Here is a 19,720-nt window from a genome sequence, read left to right as displayed (position 1 = left end):
GCCATGTCCCTCCACAGGTACTTCATGCTGGTGGTTGCCCTGCAGGCACACGCCCAGAACCAGAACTACACGCTGGCAGCCCACATCTCTGAGCGGATCATCGTCCGGGTAAATCCCTGTCTTCTCCCGGGCTCCTTTGCTGCACCATCCTGGGCTGTTTCCCACATTCCACATTTAGAAAATGTGTGGATGTGGCACCTGAGGTTGTGGTTTAGTGGTGAATGTGGTGGAGGTGCTGGGTTGGCTTTGATTTTCTTAGAGATCTTCTCCAAACTTGATTTCCCACCTCATCCAAGCTCTTCCTGCCTTGCTTGTGGCTTTCCTTGTCCACACTTGGATTCTGGCTTCAGACTTTTCATATCTGCTTGAAGAACCTATTACAGGATAAGGAAGGAATCCCATTCCCCAAACAGGATTAGTGTCCAGTAGAATTGCTGGGAATGAAGGGGGAGTGTTGTTAGAACTCTGCAGCAGGAACGAAAAGGTGCAGGAAAACTGGGCACTCTCCCAGAACATCACTTTTTCATATCCTAAGGTAGAGGAGCAGGAAGAGAAAGGCACCATTCCCAAGCTCCCCCAGGGTTTCACTGGAGCACTCAGCTCCAAAACATGAAAGCAGGTAGTAAAACCCAAACAGGGACCTCAGACAAGAAGTCCACAATTGATTAGGCAGCTTCCAGGATGCCCAGTGCAGAATTTCAGGGAATTGCGGGCAGCCTGGAATGCTCTGAATTTGGGAGCCAGGAGTATCATCCATGTCACTTGGTCTCCTGCTGTCCTGAGTGGCTGAACATTGATAGCTGGGATAACAGCTGAAGGAAGCAAGGATGTTCCTTTAGGGAGAGGAGAGGAGCAGGAAGAGCCAACCTTCCTCCTCTCCCTGCTTTTCAGTCAGTCCCTGTTGTCTCATTTCTCCACAGGCTTCCAACCCTGGGCAGTTTGAGAGTGACAGTGACGTGCTCTGGCAGCGGGCACAGCTCCCAGACACCGTGTTCCACCACGGCCGCGTGGGAATCAACACCGACCGCCCGGATGAAGCCCTGGTGGTCCATGGCAACGTGAAGGTCATGGGGTCCCTGATGCACCCTTCGGACATCCGAGTCAAAGAGGACATCCAGGAGGTGAGAACCTGGAAAGCAAGGTGGGCTTGGGGTCACCAGGAGTCTGAAGAACTCCAGTGATTCTTGGGGGTCCCTCCCAGCTAGGGATATTCCATGATCCTATGACTGTAGAGCAGAAGGGAAGTGACTTAGGATTCTTTCTGTTCCAAGCACAGCCAGTCCCCTGATGTAGTAGGGAATATTGACTCTTGCAGTGTTAGCCAGAAGTAGCAAACGATGGGAAAAAGGTGAAAAATTGTCACAGGGACAGAAAATGAGTGTAAGAAAGGTTAATGTGGCAGGTAGAACACTAACACTGGGCCTTGCCAGAGCCAGCGTGAGAGGCTTAGCTCTGCTCTGAATTCCTCTCAGCTGGATTTGCCTGTCCAGAAAAGCTGGATTTAATCATGTCACCTGTTTTTGGGAATTCTCTCTTCCCTGTGTCTAGTTCTGCAAGGACACTCAGTCTCCTGATTTCCCTATCCAAAGATCTTGTCTCGACCTCACATTAATCCCAGTGTTTGTCCTTATGGCTGCTCAGAGCAGGGTTCAGGGCTATCTCCTAAAGGAATTCCCATGGGCCATAGTGGGTTGCCCTGCTTAGATGCAGAGTGGTGGGGATTTGAGAAGCAATATCCTGTTGGGAATTCCATGTGCATGTTTTGTCTCAGGTGGACACCACAGAGCAGCTGAAGCGGATCTCCAGGATGAGGCTGGTGCACTACAACTACAAACCCGAGTTTGCAGCCACGGTGGGCATTGACAGCACCTCTGAGACAGGTACATCCCATGGGAAATACACCTGTGAGACAGGAATGTCCCATGGGAATACACCTCTGACGTAAGAATGTCCCACAGGAATTCCCTGCCTTTCCCAGGGGCTGTATCCAGCTCTGTACCAGGGCAGCCCCCCAGGTGTGGGGTGGGCAAGAGGGGCCTTCTAACCTTCCAAATTAAGGAATCTAATGAAATTCCCTCTTTAGTGTGCGGGAGAGAAGGTGGTACTTCCCACAGGGTGAAGGCTTCTCAAAGTACACTGTGGTGGGGTGATGATCCCTATCCATAGAATTTGGGGAGCAGCTTTGTCTGACCATCCTCTGCCTTTCAGGGTCTCCAAGGAGCCCTGCAGAGCTTGGAATGAGAAAGGGACATCCTGGTGTCACTCCCAGAGTATCCAGAGGGTGCAGGATCAACCCCTCCCATCCCACTGTTCCATCTCCACATCTCTAGGTGTAATTGCTCAGGAGGTGAAGGAGATTCTGCCAGAAGCTGTGAAGGACACTGGGGACCTGGTCTTTTCCAATGGGAAAACCCTGGAGAATTTCCTGGTAGTGAACAAGGTTGGTGGCAGCCAGGAGGCTGGGGAACCTGGCCTAAGGGAATTGTGGAGCTGAATATGGGAGAGGCAAAGTGGGATGCCTGGGAAATGCTCCCAGATGAGTTTCAGACCTGGCTGGTCTTCCAGAAGTCAGGAGCAGCCCTGGGTGGATATCAGAAACCGGCAGGGAGGAACCAGCCTGATGCTGGTGAAATTTGGCAGCATCTCCCTCGGGAAGGGCTCCTTGTTGGCAGCTTCCTGCAGGGAGGCTCCCAGTCCTAATCTCCCCTTCCTAGATAAGATAAGGTGCTTATGTCAGGATAACCTGGAGCACCTGGTTTCCTGACCTTTCCCAACCTGTGGCAGCCTGGTTGCTGCTCTGGGAATTGAGGGGACAGTCTCCCACAGCACACATGGAGGACATGGGTCATCCAGATTCAGGTGTGTGCCTCAGCTTGCTGGCCTGATTCCCTGGCAGGAGCGGATTTTCATGGAGAACGTGGGAGCCGTGAAGGAGCTGTGCAAACTAACGGATAACCTGGAGACACGGATTGATGAGCTGGAAAGGTGGAGCCACAAGCTGGCCAAGCTCAAGAGGCTGGACAGCATGAAGTCAACTGTGAGCTCTGGAGCCTTCAGGTACCCATGGAGCCACAGGGAATGTCCCCTTTCATCCCAGGAAGTTCCAAGGGGCAGCTCAGATTGGGAACAAGGAGATGAGGAAGGACTGGGATGTTGGCTGGTGTTGCTTGGCCTGGAGTGAATTTAAAGAGCTGACCTTGAGGAGGTTTGGAATTCCCACAGGACCAGCCCAACAACACCCAGGATGAAATGGTCTCCATGTTTCCCTAAAGTCAGTGGCTTTCTCATGGGAAAGAGTTTCCCATGCTTCCAAAATCTCCATTCTGACCTTGCTTATGCCAGTTTTGGGGCAAAGCACCAAATGGGTTTGTGACTCTCACACCACAGAAACATCTTTTCCCTTCCAGAAAAATCCATTTTATCTTGGGAATGGCTTGGAAAGCTATCCCTGCCCAGCTTAGCTCCATTCCTCCTTTCTCCTTGCAGCCAAACAGGGAGCCAGTTCAGCCGGGCAGGAAGCGTGCCTCACAAAAAGAGACCCCACAAAGTTGCCAGCAAGGTAAGGGATGGATCCCAAAGGAACAGTGCCTGGAGCAGAGAAGGCTCAGCCTGGAGAAAAGGAGGATCAGGGGGAGTCTCACTGTCCACAAATCCCTGGAAGGAGGTTGGAGCCAGGAGACTGAGCTCTCCTCCCTGCCTTATCCAAGAGGAAATGGCCTCAGGTTGTGTCAGGGGAGGTCTAGGCTGGATATTAGGGAAAAATTCTTCATTGAGAGGCACTGGAGCAGGCTCCAGAGTCGCCATTGCTGGTGGGATTTAAAAACCATGTGGATGTGGTCTTAACAGTGCTAGGGGTAGGGTTGGACTCCATGATCTTGGAGGGCTTTTCCAACCTCAGTTTTCCCATAATCTTCCCTTTCTATCTCCTAATGGAGATATGAAATGACTCCTTAACTTGGGGAGTTCAGGATTTTCATGGAGGCAGGAAGAGAGCTCGGGATGGGCTCGGGGAGATCCATGCAAGGAGCAGAGCAGCGAGGGAGCTGAGCTGATCCAGGGGACCCTGAGCTGATCCAGGATATTTTCCATTGCAGTCTCCGTCGGTTGTCCCGGAGCAGGCCTGCATCAGCCAGCGCTTCCTTCAGGGCACCATCATTGCCCTGGTCATCATCATGGCATTCAGGTGAGATCCCACCCCTGGGCTTCTGCATTGGCTCCCTCTAGCTCATCCATTGGGATCGTGCTGTCCATGGGGCGTGCAGTGAGGGGCTGTGGATCTATGGCTTTTCCAGAGAATCCTGGAATGCTTTGGGTTGGAAGAGACCTTAAAGCTTATCTGGTTCCATGAGCTGGGAACTTCCGCTCTCCCAGGTTGCTCCAGCCTGGCCTCAAACACTCCCAGGTGTGGGGCATCCATCTCTCCTGGGCTGGAATCCTGTGGAAGTGGATCGATCCCATGCCCTATCCTTGATCCCTGCTCCTCCTCACCCTGTCCTTCTCTCTTTTCCAGCGTGGTGTCCATGTCTACGCTCTATGTGCTGAGCCTGCGCAGCGAGGAGGATCTCGTGGACATCGATGGGTGGGTATTTTGGGAATCACTGGGTGGGATGAGGTCACCTGGGAGAGGCTGAAGCACAGAAACTGGGATTACTGAGCACAGTTCCAGAGCTGCAGACCCTGCCAAGCACAGCCACACATCCCAGTCTGATGGCAGTTGAGTTATCTGGAGGAAGAAGTGAGGAATAGAGAAGGAAAAGGGAATCTCCTGTTAGGATGTACTGAATGTTCCTTGGATGCCTCCAGCTGGACTTAAACAGCCTCATCCCACTGGCGCAGCAGGGCTGGATCAGCTTTGGGAGCTCGTGTAACCTGATAATGAGTCTCTTTTTCTTCCTCTCTTTTCCCTCTCCCATTTTTCTCCCTCCCCTCCTCCTTACATCTCCCATCCAACCCATTTTCCTTCCACTTTGTCATTGATTTCCCCATTTTTGTATTTTCCTTCCCATTGTCTTCCATATCCTCTTTCATTCCCTGTCCTCCTGGTCATCTTCCCACTTTCCTGTTCTCCTTGTCTCCCTGCACTGTCCTGTAGCTCCTTTGCTGTACCCACTGCCTGTCTCTTGGCCCTCTTTCGGCACGGGGGTCCCGGAATTCCCGTCGCTCTGTGTCCACGGTATGTGACTGTTTCATTATTTAATTCCTTCATCCCGTCTCCTCCTTTTTCCCCTGCACCACAGAAGACCAAGAAACTGAAAACAGAGAAAGGGATATGAGACTTCCAGTGGGATTCCAGGAGGAAGGGTTATAGGTCTTGTCAGGGAAGAGAAATTAGGAGTGGAGATGGAAAAATCAATTAATTAAAGGTTAAATAAAGAAATTGGATTCTGCAGGAAAGCAGGAGCAAGATAAAGATGTGTAAGGAAAAGGGATGAGGCAGTGGAGGAGCTTGAAGGATCAGGGTTGGATTTAGGCTGGGATGAAGGTGAAGCTCCAGAGGCTTGTGCCCATATTCTCTTTGGAAGACTGTCATTGAGTCTCCTTCCATCTGGAAAAAAAATCCCTGTAATTTAGACAAATCTTGGAGATGACAAAGCGGTTTTTTAATTCCTCTAAATGAGCGAAGTTCTGTTAATCCCACAGAAACCTGGAGTGATGCTCAGGGACAGGTAAGACATGGACACAGGTGTCCAGAAGTGCTCCTTGTTCTACAGACCTGGGAGAAATATTCCCTTCCTTTCCCATCTCCCCTACACTCAGGAGGTGCATGTGGTGTCCTCAGCTCAGGTCTTGGATAGCTGCAGTGAAACACCTGGAATTCCATGGGATGAATTTGGTGGGAGGAGGCATTGTGTGTGTTTCTAAGGAACAAGGTGAGGAACAGTCTGTCTTCAAGGGATAAGGGGCACATTCCTTAGGGAGTGGTGAGAGCTTGAAGCCTGTTGATTCCCAAGCATCTAAATCCACCCAGGAGACTCCTGATGGGAGTCAAATCCACCATGTGCGCCATGTTCCAGGAGAGTTGCTGGTGTCTTCTGAACCAGCTGAGATTTTCCCCTGCCAGACATGGAACTGCCACATGATTCCCTGTGGAATTTCTGAGCTCTCCTTGCTGTCTTGTGTGCCTTTCTCCTGCCTTTCCCAGATCACTCTGTTCTCCAATCTCCACTTACTCCATGTCCCTCTTCCCATCCTCCTGCTGCAGCCACTTTTCTCGCCACCTTCAAATGACCCCCTTGTCCACATCCAGGAGGTTTCCAGCATCTTTTCCTACATTCCAGGTCAAGCCAGAACATTGACAAGACGCAGATAGTGCGATCCACAGCCGCATCCAATGGAGCCAGCAGCAGGACCCCCCCAGAGCACGGTAGGTGATGGATTTGGATGGCTCTGGTTTCATGGATGGGCTGCAGGACACTGGGTACTGCTCCCATTCCATCCCTTGACTTATTCCCTGTGTCCCTGCAGTCCCAGATGATACACATGGAGTAGCCCTTGGCATTCCCGGTCACGGTGTGCTGGCCTGTTTCAGCCCTCCCTGTTTTTCCACGTGCTGCTCCATTACTCCCACTGACATCTCCTCCACTGTCCCCTCGGAGACCAGCCCTGCCCATGCCACCAACCGGACAGGTGAGGGCCAGCCCAGATTCCCTGAAAGGCTGGGACATCTCCAAGGTTTGTGTCATCTCGTGTTGCCTTTGTGTTCCTTGTGAGAAGGTCTCCTCAGTCTCCTCCAGGATGAACAATTTCACTTCCCTCTCCCCTCCAGATCCTTTTATCATTCTCATTCCACTCCTTTGGAAGCTGTCTAATTGCTGATACCCTTTCTATCCTTATCCTTGGATGTATACTTTATATCCTCCTCTGCCCATGTGATGCAGTTTGGATCCTGTTGCCAGGGGGATGTCGGGGCTGGAAAGGATTTAGAGCTTCCCACGTTGCCAGCAAAATGTCATGGGAAGCTACACCAGGCACGGCTCACCTGAGCAGCCCTACCTTGAGGTCTGACCTCATTCCCTCCTCACTCCCATCACCAGCTCCATCAGGCACAGAGGGATTGGAAGCACAGAATCCTGGGATGCTTTGGGTCAGAAGGGACCTTAAAGCCCATCTGGTTCCACCCCTGCCATGGGCAGGGTACCTTCCATTATCCCAGGTAGCTCCAAGTCCTGTCCAGCCTCACCTGGAAACTTCCAGGGATCCAGGGGCAGCCACAGCTTCTCTGGGCAACCTGGGGAGCATCAGGAGGTGACATGGGGACAATGGAGCAATCCCAGTGCTCCCAGCCTTTCTCTGCCTCTCAGCACAACCTTCTCTCCCGTTTTTCCGCAGACCAAAGCCAGCCCTCCCTCCTGCCAGTGACAAATATCAAAGCCAAATCCAGGGGCATCACCGGGAAATCCACCTCCTACACCAAGTGGCCAAAGACTCCTGACAGGTCTCAGAGCTTCGGCAGCCCCAATGCCAGCCCCTCCTCCCCCTTCTCCCACATCCAGGGCAAATCCAAGTACATCTCCAACCTCTCGCTCTCCCGCAGCAGCTCCCGGCAGCAGCGCAGCCTCCGGCAGCCGGTGAGCGAGCGGCCCCGCATGGAGCAGCCCGGCACGGACGGTACGTGCATCCCATCTTCTTTCCCTTCCATCCTCTGGACTTTCCACCCTTTGCTGTTCCTAAACACTCTGTTCTCTGCCTGGCAGGGCCAAGCCCGGTGCTGCAATCCATCCGGATCCTGGAGATCAACCTGGCCATCCATTCCCAGTACTGTGCCGCTGCCAATGCCTGCAGGTGAGCGGGAAAGGCCAGCCAGTGGCACTTCAGTGGGAGATTTTCTTGGGAGTTTTCTGCCATCACCTCATGCTGCTCTGTGGGAAGAGGAGCTGGTGTTCCCAGCTTTCCCTTAGGGGTCGTGTTTGGTGATGGGCTCATCCTTGGAACATTGGGAAGTTCTCCTCTCTCAGTTCTCAGCTTGCCAGGCATTTTGAGTTGTGTCCTGACCTTCCCACAGCCTGGTGACATCTAATGTTCTTTCTGTGTTCCTAGAACTGGGAATTTCAGCTACCGCATCCCTGTGAGCCAGCAGACGGCCGTGAACACCAACCTGACCCTGGAGATGAAGTGAGTGCCCATGGATCATGTCCTTTGGGAGCCCCTGGAGTGGCTGACGTGGCCACAGTGTCTCCATGGGAAAGGGACACTTGTTCCCCCTTCCAGGGTCTCATGGTGTCCTCTCTTCCCAGCTCCTCCTCCACTGTGTCCATCTCCCTTTGTGCCCTTGTCTCCAGTGATCCCTGCCAGGATGCTGTGAACAGTAACAGCTCCACTGACTCCACAGATGCACAGGTAGGGAGAAGGGAACAGCTCGGGAACAAAACATGGAATCATTGAGGTTGGAAAAGTCCAACCATTCGCCCAGTACTGCCAAGGCCATGGTGTCCCCAAGTGCCAAATCCACATGGCTTTTAAATCCCTTCAGGGACCCCACTGCTGTCCTGGGCAGCCCTTCCCATGAAGGAATTTTCCCTAATACCCAACTTAAACCTCCCCTGGCACAGCTTGAGGCCGTTTCCTCTCATCCTGTCCTTTATTCCCTGGGAGCAGAGCCTGATCCCACCTGGCTGCCCTCTCCTGTCAGGGAGTTATGCAGAGCCAGAAGGTCCATCTGGAGCCTCCTTTTCTCCAGGCTGAGCCTCTCTAGATCCCAGAGCCCTTCCTCATCCCACATTTCTGTGCTCCAGGAAGCATCCATGGGGTCACTTGACAGCACAAGGGTGTGCATTTCCTCACAGATCCAGCCTGGAGAACATCCCCCAAGCTCATTCCTGATCTCATACCAGTTCTTCCCCTTCCTTCCCCAGGACACCACGCACCGCTGGCCTCTGGTGATGCTGTCCTTCCGGGAGTTTTCCTACCACTTCCGAGTGGCACAGCCGGTGAGTACCCACAGCTTGTCCAGAGCCACGTGGAAGGAGAGAAATGTGGGATTTTTAAATTGTGGGAAATGCAGGTTTAGCACCAGGAGCTTCCCACAGTCCTGTGGGTGGTAGGAGGATGATGTGTCCCTGTCCCAGCCCATAATCCAGGCAGATTCTGCCCTTGGAGTTGCCCTCCTCTCTCTAAGCTGCTTTTCCTGTTCCTAGGGCCGAGCCGACTGCGGCACTTCCCTGGAGCAGCTGGGACACCTCTTCACCGACTATTACTTCCAGTTCTACTGGCTCTGTGAGTGAGTCCCGGCAGCACCAGTGCCCTCTGCTCGGAGACAGGAGGGGAACTGGTGCCACTGGGAGCCTCCTGAATTCCCTGCTCCACTGGCCCCCAGCCCCGCCACATCCCTGTGTCCTGTGGCAGCTCCGGAGCTGGAATGGTGATGGCTGGAGACACTGAAGCTCAGGACAGACAGGATCTAAAAGCCACCATCAGCCCTGTGGTGGCTCCTGGGGGGACCTTGCACCAATTCCCAGCATCCCACATCCCTCTCCTTTCATTATGGGGATGTCTGTGTCCTCCATCACTTCCCCTTCCCTTTCCAACACTGGATTTGGAAACGCACCGGACTGAGCGTGGACAGTTCTGCCACATCTCAGAGGGATGCTCCTTCCATGAACAGGAACCCCATCCTGGTGCTCCCAGATGTCCCACATCAGTTCTTCACAACACTGGAATTGTTTCAACACTGGAGCCCCTTCCAAGAGCCAAACGCTGGAGTTTGGCCTGGAAAGGGTGGCTGTGCCTGGACCTACTGGAAGTTCTACACTGGAGTTGCTGTTCCTTCTGCTTGGCCCAGGGCCACTTCCCACAGACTTCCCAGAGACTCCCGGACCTGCCAATGGACATGTTCCTCTAGGAACAACTGGAGAAGGAGCAGCTTTGACGTCATCCCCCTCTTCTTTGTGCTCTTAAATCCCATATCCATGTGGGATATCCACATCTGGATGGATAAAACCCCCACTCAAGATGCTGCTGAGGCCATGCCACGCCTGAGGACATTTGTCCTCAAGCCAGGGATGACAAATGACCGGGACTTACCCACATTAAGTGCGGTAGGATCCGTTTTTATCCACTTGGAAGCGGCATGTGCGGAGCTGCCTGGTCGGCTCTGGAGCCAGTGCCAACCTCTGCCCAGATGTGCAGCACTGGCAAAGCCTGGAATGCCCTGCGGAGCAAGGCTAAGTCCCTGGGAACACCAGGACCTGTGTCCAGGCGGGATCTCTGCCTCAGGAGAGGGGTGGTGTTCTCCCAAAAGTTGGGATGGCAGCAGCTGCAGGCTGTCCCTGCCCTCACAGAGTTACGCTGGGGGGATTTGGGATATTTTACTGTTACAAGTCCTTAACTTGCTAAACTACTGAATTCTTGTGGGGTTTAAGCTGTAAAATAATTGGGAATTTCCTTCTGGCCCCAATGAGCCACATGTGTCCTGTGAGAAAGCCAAGTGGCTCCCTGTGCTTCCTCCTCCCCATCGTGCTCCTCGTGCTATAGAGGAGCTGTCTGCGTTCCTGGAGGCTCAGCCACCTCCAGGTTATTCCAAGATGGATTTTCCTGAGGAAACAAGTGAGAGGGGAATGCCACATGCTGATCCTAAGGACACTCTAAATCTGCTCCAGAAAAACAAAGATGTGTTTTATCCAGGTAAAGTGATGGTTTTTGGGCACGTCTGGTTTTATCTCCCATTGTCCCCCTCCTGAGCTTATCCCAACAAAGCAGCCCTGAAATTCCTGGTGATGTCACTTGGATTTGGCATCTGCCTCCAAGAAACTGTTTGTAGGGAGGTTTCAAGGCCTGGAAACACTGAATTATAGTTACTAAAATCCACTGAATCCTGGGAAGCGGGGAATAGTGGGTGAGCAGGGCATCCCGAGCAGCCAAGCAGTAGGAAAACCCAGTTTTGGGAAGCTCAGTGGAAGAACAGGATGCCCCAAGGCTTGGGAATACCTATGCACAAGCAGGGGGGCTCCATGCTCAGCAGGATTCTCTGTTTTTCCCTGAAATTGGGAAGGAAATACCCGGATGTAGCTGAGTGCTCTTCCCTCCACTTGCCCTGAGCAGTTTTTTCTGGTTTTAAACTGGGAAGTGACTTCCTTGGCAGGTTTGTTGTTCCCTTGGCAATCAGTGGCCCAGGCTGGCACGTCCTTCCTCAGGTGAGTGATGCCAAGCTGGGATAAAAGCCCCTGGAAGAGCAAACAGGGAATGTTGGGGGGGACAGAGCCTGCAATCACACCCTCATCCCCAGCCAAGACACCCCAATACATTCCACCCCACTCCTGAGGGAAGGAATCAATCAGTGGTGGCCCAGGAGGAGTTTGGATCTCTCAGGTGTCCCCAGAATGCTCAGCCATGGGATTTAGGGAGATTCCCAACAAACCAAGTGCCTGGAAACATCTCTAGTGCCTTTTTCCTTAGGGAACAGCCCCAAGGAACAGTATTTTCCCACACATATTCCCAAATGCTGCCTCAGACATGGTGCCTGGGTGGTTTAACTGGGATGTGGCAATTCCTGGAGTGCCCAAGGCAGCCCTTCCCACATGGAGCTGGCAGAAATCCCTGGGATCAGGAGAGGACAGGGATTCAGGATGAAGTTTTTAGTGTCAATAGTACCTTATGTCTTAAAAGTGGCACAGGTTGCCCAGAGAAGTTTTGGATGTTCCATCCCTGGAAGTGTTCCAGGACAGGTTGGATGGATTTGGAGCTGCCTGGACTGGTGGAAGATGGGTGGGACTGAATGGGCTTTAAGGTCCCTTCCTACCCAAACCATTCCAGGATTCCATGATAAAAATCATCCATCAGCTGCTTCCCAGCGAGGCAGCAACGAGCTCCAAAGGGGTTCTGAATTGTAAAATGAAGGAGTAATGGAATTGCTTCCAGGCCTGTGGAAACAGCTGTCTGCATGGATTTCCCTCCCAAAAACGCATCTCTGCCCCTTCCCTGTTCCAAATCAGTACCAAGAGAGTTCACAATCAGGCCTTTCCCTGTGTGGGACAGAGGGAATTCTGAGCCGACCTCTCCCTATCCAGCGGCAAAGAGACATTCCTGGCCGGAAGGAAGACAAAAGGGCGGAGAACGAGGCTGTTTGGGAGTTGTTTCAAAAGCAAATTCCCAACTCTTCTGTCCTACTGTTGGAGCTTAAAGCCTGTAAATAGAGACTATGGCACCACTGGAAGAATTAAGGAAAAAAACACCATGTAAAGCACTAATTTTGTTGGTTTAAATGTTGCTGCCACAGCTTTAATCACTGTATTTTGCCAGCCAGTACGTAGAGTCGCATTTGTAGCAGGTTATTATTGATTCCTGGTTTTTATTTGTGGGGAACAAGTGTGGTTTCCCTCTTTTCTTCCTGATTTATATTTATATTTTGCTGAATTTGAGGGCTGAGTTTCCGGATTCTCCGGATTTTTTTTTGTTTTGTTCGTTTTGTTTTGCTTATTTAGACTTTGTTTTATGCTGGAGGTAAATGTGCCCATATGAATAAAATATATAAATACTGCTTTGTAGCCAAGGATGGCTCCTGGTGTTTTCCTCCCTTTCTAGGGGATAACTCAGGTGAATGGCTGTAAAACTGCCCACGGGATAGAGGAAATTCCACGTCTTTAATCAGTGGAAGTTTCTGGATATGCCCAGTCATGCTTCTTTGGAATGGGGACAAAAAGGAGAAAGGAAGGGAAAGAAATTAGGAAGGGAAAGTGAAGGAAATAGGAGAAAAATGAAGAAAATCAAGAGGGAAAAGAAAGGTTAAATAGACAAGGGAAAAAGGAAGCAGAAGGACAAAGAAAGGAGGAAGACGAAAAAAGGAGGGAAAGAAGAAGAAAGATAAGAAAGTAAGGAAAAAGAAAGGAAAACCTGTCTCTGGCCTCTCATTGTTCACATCAAAGGGCAGACTCAGCTCCAGAAGGATTCAAAAGTCCACAGAACGAAATCTTCCTTCCCAAATAGGAAATTGGAGCTTGAATTTGTGTTTTGGAAGTGGAATGGTTTGAAAGCTGGGCTAAAATTCCAATCTGCCTCTTAAAAGACATATAAATCAATTCCTTGTTTCTAGGCCAGGCAGATAATTTAGGAATTAATGAAGGGCACATCCAGCACCACAAAACTCCTGGTTAGGGATGAGAACAGGCACAGTGTTCCCAAAAAAAGGGTGAAGGGGATGTGACAGCAAAGGAGGCTGAGGGATTAAAAGCAGATTTATTTTGCACAGCCTGTCTGCACCAGGACACAAGGTGGCACTCGAACAACCTGTGACCACACACAGCACAGAAAGCTGGGATAACACTGGGCATATCCCAGACTACCTGGATCTTGTGCCATTATGGAGAAAGGGAAGCACAGGAGGGACCTTTTCACTCTGCTCAATTCCATGACAGGAGCGTGCAGCCAGGTAGGATTGGTCTCCTCCCAGGGAGTGACAGGACCAGAGGAAACAGCCTCAAGCTGCATCAGGGGAGATTTAGGTTTGGCATTAGGAAAAATTCCTTCATGGAAAGGGTTTTAGAGCACTGGAACATGCCCCACAGAGGTGGAGTCCCCATCCCTGGAGGCATTAAAAGCGGTGTGGCCATGGCACTTGGGGACGTGGGGTAGTGATGGCCTTAGCAGTGCAGGAGGAGTGGTTGCACTGGGTGGTCCTAGAGGGCTTTTCCAGCCTTAGACTTACCATAATTCTATAAAAAAACAAAAAAAACAAAAGAAACAGAAGTCCCCAGGCAGGTGTGCCACAGCGCCACTTTTATTCACCTGTGAGTTACTGTCTGTCGCAGACCACACCTGTGCCAGGCGTTTTCTCCTTGAAATACAAAAGAAATATAAAAAGAGCTTTCCCGAATCCCCCACCCAGGTTCCCCGGCGGGTTCAGACGTAGATCCCGACCCAGAGCAGCAGGAACAGGACGCCGAAGCCCATGAAGAGCGAGGCCACCAGCGAGATCAGCAGCTCCTTGTAGATGTCCCGGGTGTACTTGGTGGATGTCACCTCGTAGCTGCCGGGCCGGGGGTTAAGGTGGTAACAGAGGCACAGCCAGGCGAAGGGACCCCCACCCGCTCCCCTGCCCCCGGGAATTAGGGCGATAATCCGGGATTGAGAGGCACAGCAAGGGGACGGCACCCCCCGTCCGCTCAGCCGCGGGGATACACGAAGAACCAGGCAGTGAAGAACATGCCGATGGCCAGCAGCACCACGGTGAGGTGCGGGAACACGGCCGGGTTCACCGGGCTCGTGTATCTGCTCATCGCCTCCAGCTCCTGCGGGGACACGGCGGAGTTCAGCGGGGCCGGCCTGCCGCCGGGCCGGGCCCCCAGTGGCAACCCCCGACCCCCACATCCCCACCCTCACCATGTCGCCGGTCCCCGCTGCGACACGTCGGCTCCGCTCCGGCCGCCGCACGTCCGCCCCCCTCCGCCGCCGGAAGTGGAAGTGAGGGCGGGAACGAGGCGCGGCGAGCGCGAGCCGCTCCCCCATTGGCCGGCGGCGGCTCCCGGCGGGCTCGGCGCGCGAGCGCGGGAGCGGCGGCGCGCGAGAGGACGGGTAATGGCTGAGGGGGAGCGGGGATCGGGGGGAACGGCAGCGCTGAGGGGTAATGGCTGAGGGGGAGCGGGGATCGGGGGGAACGGCAGCGCTGAGGGGTAATGGCTGAGGGGGAGCGGGGATCGGGGGGAACGGCAGCGCTGAGGGGTAATGGCTGAGGGGGAGCGGGGATCGGGGGGAACGGCAGCGCTGAGGGGTAATGGCTGAGGGGGAGCGGGGATCGGGGGGAACGGGAGCGCTGAGGGATAATGGCTGAGGGGGAGCGGGGATCGGGGGGAACGGCAGCGCTGAGGGGTAATGGCTGAGGGGGAGCGGGGATCGGGGGGAACGGCAGCGCTGAGGGGTAATGGCTGAGGGGGAGCGGGGATCGGGGGGGAACGGGAGCGCTGAGGGGTAATGGCTGAGGGGGAGCGGGGATCGGGGGGGAACGGCAGCGCTGAGCGGTAACGGGATCGGAGGGGAAACGGGAGCTCTGAGGGGGAACGGCGGCTGAGGGAGAATGGGGGCTCTGAGACCGTAATGGCGGCTGAGGGGAAACGGGGACCCTGAGGGGGAGGGAGGAGGGATTGATGGCAGGCCTGGGGAGCTGGGAAATAGGGAGATAAGAATAGGGAGGTGATGCTGTCTAGATGGTGTATATATATATATAATCGAATGTTGGGGAGGGGCAGAGGTTGGAAGGGGAGTACTGATGGGCCGAGAGGGGAGTGGTGAGGGGTAAGGGTGGCCTGAGGCAGGACTCGGGGTAATGCAGCCCTTGGAGTGATGGTTTGCAGGGGAAGCACTGCCCCCTTTGCTTCCCCCTCCTTGGCTGGCCTCGTGCAGAGCCCACTCTCAGCGTCCCCTTTTTCCCTTCCCCAGGATGGGAATCCATGGCTTGGCCAAGCTTATCGCCGATGTGGCTCCCGGGGCCATCCGGGAGAATGACATCAAGGCCTACTTCGGCCGGAAAGTGGCCATCGACGCCTCCATGAGCATCTACCAGTTCCTGATTGCCGTGCGGCAGGGAGCCGATGTGCTGCAGAACGAGGATGGGGAGACCACCAGCCACCTGATGGGAATGTTCTACCGCACCATCCGCATGGTGGAGAACGGCATCAAGCCGGTGTACGTGTTCGACGGGAAGCCCCCGCAGCTGAAATCCGGGGAGCTGGCCAAGCGCACGGAGCGCCGGGCCGAGGCGGAGAAACACCTGCAGGAAGCGCAGGAGGCCGGGGAGGAGGAGAACATTGAGAAGTACAGCAAGAGGCTGGTCAAGGTGACCCCACAGCACACACAGGAGTGCAAGAAGCTGCTGACGCTGATGGGAATTCCCTACGTGGAGGCACCTGGAGAGGCAGAGGCCAGCTGTGCTGCCTTGGTGAAGGCTGGGAAGGTGTACGCCGCCGCCACGGAGGACATGGATTGCCTCACCTTCGGCAGCCCCGTGCTGATGCGGCACCTTACGGCCAGTGAGACCAAGAAGCTGCCCATCCAGGAGTTCCATCTGAACCGGATCCTGCAGGATCTGCATCTGACCTGGGAGCAGTTTGTGGACCTGTGCATCCTGCTTGGCTGCGACTACTGCGCCAGCATCCGCGGCATCGGGCCGAAGCGTGCTGTGGAGCTCATCCGGGAGCACAAATCCATCGAGAGGATCGTGCAGCAGCTCGACACCAAGAAGTACCCCCTGCCCGAGAACTGGCTGCACAGGGAAGCCCAGAAGCTCTTCCTGGAGCCCGACGTGATCGATCCCGATGCCGTGGAGCTGAAGTGGAGTGAGCCGGACGAGGAGCAGCTGGTGCAGTTCATGTGCGGGGAGAAGCAGTTCAACGAGGAGCGCATCCGCAACGGCGTCAGGAGGCTGAGCAAGAGCCGCCAGGGAAGCACCCAGGGCCGGCTCGACGACTTCTTCAAGGTCACCGGATCCATCACCTCAGCCAAGCGCAAGGAGCCGGAGCCCAAGGGAGGGGCCAAGAAGAAAGCCAAGACCAACTCCAAGCCCAACGGCACCGCTGCCACAAAGACTAAAAAGGCAAAATAACCGGATTGGGTGCTCACAGACCTCTGGGATTGAGTTCTTGGGGGGCTTAATGAGGAATTTTAGACTAACAACAGTTGTGTGTTAGTGCTGCGTGTTAGTGCTGGGAAAGAACGGATTAGGCCGGCAGAGTGGAACAGCTTCTGGGCACAAACACGCCCAGATTTCAGAATTCCAAAGCTGAACACCTCCAGAGCAGACTCAGGACGAATTAGATTTCAGCCTGATCCCATCCCTCCCAGAAAAGGTAGATGCAAGCAGAACTGAGAAGGAGGCTTCAAGTAATGAGGTAAAATTCTTGCTTTAACGAGAGTTCATTAAGGTTTTTCCTTCCCTTTTTGTGGTCACTCCCCTTCTTCAAAACCCAGTTGTGGTCTCAATTCCAGCAATATCCTAGCCCGCTTTTAGTGCGTAATCCAAGGAAAGCTGAGCCCAGTTTTCAGCTCTCCCAAACTAAAATTTGCTTAGAAGTGCTTAAAAATAAAATTATTCATAATCCTAGAACTGCAGCCTCTTCAGTCCCTGAATTCCAGAGACATTTTTCCGTGTTGTACACACTTATAGGTCCCAGGGTGGGAATAAAAACCTTTTATTTCTTATTTTATTCTGTATTCTCTATAGTTTTTTGCTTGTCAGAGCCATGGGATGGGTTTTGTTTTCAGAATAAAATTTGAACACAAAGACACTGTTTCTCTTTCTCTAGAGAAGTGGCTTAAACCGTATTTTTAAATGAAAATCTCAGTTTTAGAGGGAATTCCATACCAGCCGACAAATCAAATGCAGTCTGGAACACAAAGAATTTCAATTTTGAGCTCTTTGGATGCTTTGTAGGCTTCAAAATTCTGTGAGTGCCCTTTCCAGTTTGGAAAATAAGAAGCTGGCTTGTTTTGTGGGGAAATTAATATTTATTATGCATTAATCGTGCTAAAATTGGGATTTATGTTTCCTTGCTGTGGATTCTCTTACATGTTTCAATCCTTAATGGGTTTTTCCCCAGAAGCTTTTAAACTTTTATCTCCAAGTATCTTCATAGGTACAGAAATGGTTTTGTGGTGGAGAGATAAAAAATTATTTGAAAATAATAATATCTGGAATAAGTCTGAGAAATTTACCAATTCTAAAAACTGATTTTCCACCACCCTCTCCCTAGCTGGTGCTTCGTGGTATTTCACTCCATCTTTCCTCCATTTCTCATTCCAAACAAAGATTCCCACTGCTTCTGACACTGATATTATTATTAATGAATTCCAGTTCCACTCTTTATCCTGGGAGCAAGTGCTGTGGGAAGCTAGGGGCCCAGCAGAGCCAGTCAGAGAGGGCACAGGGGATTTCGGGCTCTCAGGTGTGGGCAGTCTCCCCATGGGAAGACTGGAATACTTTTCCACCTTTTCCCCTTTTCCACCTCTTAGTTCTAATTAAATGAATTTTCAACTTCTTCATCCCAGTTTTCCGTCTGGCTGGACCATTACCCATGTGTTGCCCACAGCATTCCCATCCTGAATCCAAACCCAATATGTGCCAGCTCTGGGAAGAAAGGAACCCTGTCCCAGTGGAGAGCAGAACAGTGGGAACTCTCAAATAGCTTTTGGGGAAACCCCAAATTTATCCAGCACAAAGAACACTACGGAGTGTGCCAGCTGCTGCCACAAGCTGCCTCCTGAGCCATGCCAGCCATCTCCTGAGAGCTTCCTTGTGTTCCCGTTCCCGCTGGAGCCTCTTGTCCAGCACTGCCCGGAGGGTTTTCTCCTGTGGCACTGCTGCAGTGTCCTGGCAGCCATGCATTGGGCACCAGCGGCTCAGGGACACTTGCTGCTGGGAATGCTTTGCATGAATGGCTTGGGCTCCCAGTTGTATTTCCAGGCTTTTCCTGGCCATGGGTATCTGGTGAGTTCTGTGGACAGCCACGGCTCCGAGGCAGCAGGGAGACCTGTCCATGTGGGCTTCTCCATCTGGAGTCCAGCAGATCTCATGGAGGCTCTGGCAGGGATGGAGACTTTTGCTATAAATATCCCAGGTGTGGAGATCTTCCTTAGCCTTGTCCTTCACAGCCTGCTCCAGGGAGGATCCCTGACACGGGAACTGCTGTCTTTGCCGCCGGAGCCTCTTGTCCAGCAGTGTGCGGAGAGTCTGCCCAGATGGCTCTGCCGCAGGATCCTGGGAGCTGTGGGTTGGGCACCGGCGGCTCCAGGAAACTTCCACTTGCTTCTTGGCAGGAACAGGCCAGGTTCCAGTTGGAGCACAACACAGGTCACAGAGCGTCTGGATGGGAATGGAGGACCCTTTCCGAGGGATGGACATTCTTGAAAGGGTGGGGGATCTCAACCAGCGCTGGGCTTTGCGGAGGACTGAGCCTTTTCCAGCGGCAGATGTTTTCCAACGGATCAGGGCTCTCGTTGGGCGCTGGCACCTGGAGGGCTGGGGGCTCCCAGAGGAGCTGGAGGAGGCACAGCAGGGCAGCTGGCCTTGCTCCAGCAGCTGCTCCAGGTCCTCCCACAACAGCTGCCACATCTCCGAATCCCGCGGGAAGGACACCTGGGGCCACAGCGGCGTCACCAGGTCCTGCAGCTCCCGGGCCGCGGTCGCACAGGGGGTGCAGCAGGGGCCGCAGCCGCAGGGGATGTACAGGGGGCTCTCCGGGGCAGCCGGGCCGTGGCGAGGGGTCTCCTCAGCCGGGGGGGACCTGGGAGCCCCCGGGGCCGCTCGGCAGCGCCGCGTCCCCCTGGCCCGGCTCCCGAGGCGCTTCCGCGCCTTCCAGATGCGGGTGGCCAGCAGGACGGCCGTACTGGCCACCAGCAGGACAAGCGGGGGGAGCAGGAAACTCATGGCTTCATCCGTGTCCCATCGTGGCCATGCTGAGAGCCAGAGGGTGGTGTCAGTGTCCCGTGGAGACACCGTGCTGATGTCACAGAGCTGCGGGTGGGACACCTGTGTGACATCACAGCCCCGCCTCACCCCAGCGCTCATGGCCCCAGGGCACCCCACTGCTTCCAGGGGCAAGGGGCTCCATGTGGGCACTGGTGGCCCTCTGGAGCAGGCAAGTAGGACACAGTGATGAGGAGGAGGATGATGGTCTCACCTCCTGGCTGACAGAGCCAGGGACATGGATTGTCCCATGGGACACTGCAAAGTGCTGGAGGAGGAAAAGCTCTTCTCAGTAACCACCAAACCGCCTCTGTGTTAGTCACAGCATTCCTATCC

General features: G+C 53.6%; 3 protein-coding genes across 9 annotated transcripts in view; 2 read left to right on the top strand and 1 right to left on the bottom strand.

The window, feature by feature from the left end:
- The window catches only part of MYRF (myelin regulatory factor), a 56,997-nt gene extending 44,513 nt beyond the window's left edge, over positions 1–12,484 (top strand). For 3 of the 7 annotated variants that reach the window (XM_077784317.1, XM_077784321.1, XM_077784320.1), the window contains exons 11-27: positions 18–108; positions 921–1,121; positions 1,772–1,880; positions 2,331–2,440; positions 2,897–3,057; positions 3,487–3,559; positions 4,095–4,183; positions 4,511–4,579; positions 5,093–5,173; positions 6,279–6,364; positions 6,466–6,672; positions 7,330–7,608; positions 7,695–7,782; positions 8,038–8,112; positions 8,235–8,337; positions 8,853–8,927; positions 9,135–12,484. In XM_077784317.1, the coding sequence (XP_077640443.1) occupies positions 18–108; positions 921–1,121; positions 1,772–1,880; positions 2,331–2,440; positions 2,897–3,057; positions 3,487–3,559; positions 4,095–4,183; positions 4,511–4,579; positions 5,093–5,173; positions 6,279–6,364; positions 6,466–6,672; positions 7,330–7,608; positions 7,695–7,782; positions 8,038–8,112; positions 8,235–8,337; positions 8,853–8,927; positions 9,135–9,221 (1,984 nt within the window). In that variant the 3' untranslated portion in view covers positions 9,222–12,484. The remainder of the gene's footprint in view (positions 1–17; positions 109–920; positions 1,122–1,771; positions 1,881–2,330; positions 2,441–2,896; positions 3,058–3,486; positions 3,560–4,094; positions 4,184–4,510; positions 4,580–5,092; positions 5,174–6,278; positions 6,365–6,465; positions 6,673–7,329; positions 7,609–7,694; positions 7,783–8,037; positions 8,113–8,234; positions 8,338–8,852; positions 8,928–9,134) is intronic. The other 4 variants (XM_077784319.1, XM_021555971.2, XM_031505112.2 and 1 more) reach the window with 4 other exon arrangements.
- A 1,208-nt stretch (positions 12,485–13,692) lies between these two features.
- TMEM258 (transmembrane protein 258) lies at positions 13,693–14,436 on the bottom strand. The gene is made up of 3 exons (XM_021524732.3): positions 14,311–14,436; positions 14,110–14,219; positions 13,693–13,957 (listed from the first exon to the last, which is right to left on the bottom strand). Exons 1-3 carry the CDS (start codon positions 14,434–14,436, stop codon positions 13,831–13,833), a joined length of 363 nt encoding a protein of 120 aa, XP_021380407.3. The 3' UTR covers positions 13,693–13,830.
- A 33-nt stretch (positions 14,437–14,469) lies between these two features.
- On the top strand, positions 14,470–17,203 carry FEN1 (flap structure-specific endonuclease 1). The gene is made up of 2 exons (XM_077783781.1): positions 14,470–14,502; positions 15,364–17,203. Exon 2 carries the CDS (start codon positions 15,365–15,367, stop codon positions 16,523–16,525), a length of 1,161 nt encoding a protein of 386 aa, XP_077639907.1. The 5' UTR covers positions 14,470–14,502; position 15,364; the 3' UTR covers positions 16,526–17,203.
- Positions 17,204–19,720: the final 2,517 nt, after the last annotated feature.

This window comes from Lonchura striata, chromosome 6, assembly GCF_046129695.1.
Source record: "Lonchura striata isolate bLonStr1 chromosome 6, bLonStr1.mat, whole genome shotgun sequence".
Classification (NCBI taxonomy): domain Eukaryota; kingdom Metazoa; phylum Chordata; class Aves; order Passeriformes; family Estrildidae; genus Lonchura; species Lonchura striata.
Note: the sequence above shows the minus strand (reverse complement) of the source record. Positions and strands in the feature narration are given on the sequence as shown.

Bases quoted from the DNA above. Each gene is read 5' to 3' on its own strand.
- TMEM258 (XM_021524732.3), bottom strand. From the start codon at position 14,436: ATGGGGGAGCGGCTCGCGCTCGCCGCGCCTCGTTCCCGCCCTCACTTC. The intron at 14,220-14,310 runs GTGAGGGTGGGG...GTGTCCCCGCAG, and splicing joins CAGCGGGGACCGGCGACATG to GAGCTGGAGGCGATGAGCAG. The intron at 13,958-14,109 runs GTATCCCCGCGG...CCGGCCCGGCAG, and splicing joins TTCACTGCCTGGTTCTTCGT to CTACGAGGTGACATCCACCA.
- FEN1 (XM_077783781.1), top strand. From the start codon at position 15,365: ATGGGAATCCATGGCTTGGCCAAGCTTATCGCCGATGTGGCTCCCGGG.